General features: G+C 45.3%; 1 protein-coding gene across 1 annotated transcript; it reads right to left on the bottom strand.

Annotated features, from left to right (window-relative positions):
• Nucleotides 1-246: 246 nt before the first annotated feature.
• LOC147430237 (uncharacterized) lies at nt 247-1,891 on the bottom strand. The gene is made up of 4 exons (XM_086494738.1): nt 1,236-1,891; nt 1,130-1,165; nt 933-1,027; nt 247-840 (listed from the first exon to the last, which is right to left on the bottom strand). Exons 1-4 carry the CDS (start codon nt 1,836-1,838, stop codon nt 681-683), a joined length of 894 nt encoding a protein of 297 aa, XP_086350864.1. The 5' UTR covers nt 1,839-1,891; the 3' UTR covers nt 247-680.
• Nucleotides 1,892-3,053: the final 1,162 nt, after the last annotated feature.

Genomic DNA, 3,053 nt, shown 5'->3' with positions numbered 1-3,053 from the left:
CTAGGTTTCTTCCAGCTATCCTCGATAACATTATCTACCTCATCCTCGCAACCTAACTTAGTATACCCATTTTCTATTTCGTGCTTTCACCCTAACTTCCATTACACCCGTCCTTGTTCACAGTCCCCATTTCCACTCCATGCTACAATTGACTTACAAAATAACACAATCCTTTCAATTATCTCACTTGTTTCAAATAAGATTCAAGCCTAGAGAATCAAAATGATTGGCAAATTAACACCTCTGTCCGACTCCAACGTAATGGGTCCATTTTGCAGACTTGAATGAAGTTGAAGAACAAAAAGCCCGATTTGTTGCGCTGCAACCTGATATATTGACTATTGAACAATATCAAGCCGAGCCCATGACGGGCCACATCCAGTTGAAGATTGTGATAAGGCTAGCAAAGGCCTTGACAAGACTGGGATTGTTATTGTCTTTATTCTGCATCCATCCCAGGTCCCTTTGCAATCTTTAATTGTCACACTCTCTTAAATAACAACTTGCCGCAATCTTTGTCCATTACGGAGATAATTAGAAAATCAGCATTGCAAGTACGCTCTTCAGCTGGTTCTCAAAATCGGAACATCTATCATCCATATAACTTCTTGGTACAGCAAAGTTCAAAGCCATCACACATTCGATGATATGTAACCGATTCATTTACAGCCAACAGCTTCTTATGAAATAACAATGCTCCCAATTATTGCAAAGAAAGACTGAAGTGATAAAACAAATATCAGTCTTACACAATCAATGATCATGCCAATGACCGGATGCTTCTGGAACATAGTATGGTAACTCTGTTTGGATGCTTGAAGGGTCCCTCCACACATATACCTTATAATGAGGGAGTATGAGACCTATGTAACGCAGGAATAAAGGAGCCATTGACCCCTCAAAAAAAGGTACAAAAGAATGTGAAAACTCACCTGCGGGGGAATGGGAATTCAGCTTGATATGTACAGGTAGACTTCGCTGATAAGTTGTGAGGGCCAATGAAGCTTGCCTGGTGATCCATGGAAACCTGTTGGAATAACTTGTGCAAATCAATCCAATGTGAGATGCTCAAGAAGCACATTGTTTTCCAAAACTGTCCGGATATATTCAAGCGGATACTCGACTTCACCTGAGCTATAACAGGATGACCCTGTAGATGAGACTCCTGCTGAGCGATCCCCAGAGAAAGCACGACCTCCTGTGATGCATACACCCATTCTTTGAAAAGGAGTCACGATCCTATTTCCCATCTTCTTGAGACGGCGCCAGGATGACCTGCGGCGATGGTGCGCAGTCAGGCTGCCTCTGTCCCCGGATTCAATTAGGGCAGGGCGAGAGGCCTCTGTGAATGAAGGTGAGGGCAATGAAGAACGCTTAGAGCTCTGTAATCTGCGAGCGGCGCGTGAAGAGGAGGGGCGCTTGGAGATTTCTGCTGCACGAGGAGGGGGGTGCTTCACACTTCGCGAGCGTGAAGGTTGCCTCGAGGCTTGCCTAGAGCTATGCAAGATCGAAGATTCGATGCGGGCAGAGAGTAGCTCTGCGGGAGCAGGGGAGGGAGGGAAGGTCTGAGAGGGGGAAGAGGGGATGGGAGAAGCTTGCGCAGAAAAAAAATCTGCGGGTTCAGGAGGAGGGTCTGCGAGATCGGAGAAGGAGGAGGAGGAGGAGGAGGGATGGGTAGGGGAGGGCGGGTTGGAGGCAGAGGCAGAGGCAGGGGAGACGACCGTAGTGACGAACTGAGAGCGGCTGAGCAGGGCGGAGAGGGGTTTTCGGGCAGCAGGGGCGGGTGTGTAGGGGAACTCCGGCAGATTGCGAGATATCGTGCTGGTTGGTTTTGACATGGCTTTCTTCTTTACTCCGCCTAGCACAGGCCACCAGTGCCTCCAATGACACTCCTCACAAGTGCCAGCCAATTCCGTTACATTAAGCCTCACACATGCGTCATTTTTCTTTTTCTCTTTTTCTTTTTTTTGAAAATATGCGAGAATAATATTAAAAAAGGCAAAGGCGTAATTACACTTATGCAAGACGGACCTCAGTGCAATCGGTACAAAATGATAGAAATATAGACATTTACTGGTCGGCTCTTACACTTTCAAGCAATTGAGCATACATAGTAGCAACTTTGTTTAGGTGTTCGATGATATCGACCTTGACCAGGAGAGCTTCCGTTGTATCCACAATTTCGCCTTCCCATTCATGGATTGGTTTAAGTAAGGCTTCAACTTGATCAACCATTCCCTCTGCACATTTCTTCTCTATCGTGGCCACGTATCTTTCAAGGTGGCACAGGCGAACCAAGATATGGTTGCACAACTGGGTCTTTGCTTCAGAGGCCTCCAAAATAGCAATAGCAAGCCCTTCATTGCTAGTTGGCTAAAAGTGTGAGAAAACTTGTTTACAGTGTTTAATCCAAATATGCCACAAATATTCTGCTCGAATGGCATTCCAGAGAAGGATGTGAAAGCCCATAAAGTCTCCTAATAATATATGCTGACATGATAGAGAGGTGCATCTAAAGCTGCAAATCTAGTAAAAAATAAACAAGTCTTTTTTGTTATCCTTGCAATTAATAAACATATGAAAAATATCTTATGGCACGACTTTGCATCTTGGGCAGATCCCCATCCCCTATTCCGAATGTATGGACCTGAGCACCTCTCTGTATACTTTTATGATGAATAAGACTCTGAGAGAAAATCCAGCTCCACTGACGGGCATCTTTGTAGAGGGCCCACCTTTTATTTTACTTGATGTGTAGTGGGGTCGAGGTTGGTTGGTGGATGCAGGGAATTTGGAGAAGGGGCTGCCATCCTAGCCATTGCAGATGCCTTAAGTCTAGGAAGCCGCCACACCCTATTTTCCAATTGTGCTCATCAGGAAACAGTGAGGTGTAGTGGCAGAGAAAGGTGGCCTCACTATTGATATGCCAAGAAAAGTGGTGAGCTTCTCTGACGATTGAAATCTATTTTGTCTTTGTCCCATAAATCTTGCCAAGTGCAGACGCCCTTTTAAAACATTTTATGAGCTTTTCGAAGATCTCGAGGGTCGAGGAG

This window comes from Adiantum capillus-veneris, chromosome 22 (genome assembly GCF_014529385.1).
Source record: "Adiantum capillus-veneris isolate H3 chromosome 22, ASM1452938v2, whole genome shotgun sequence".
NCBI lineage: Eukaryota > Viridiplantae > Streptophyta > Polypodiopsida > Polypodiales > Pteridaceae > Adiantum > Adiantum capillus-veneris.
The sequence above is the reverse complement of the archived record's forward strand: the minus strand, read 5'-3'. Positions and strand labels throughout refer to the sequence as shown.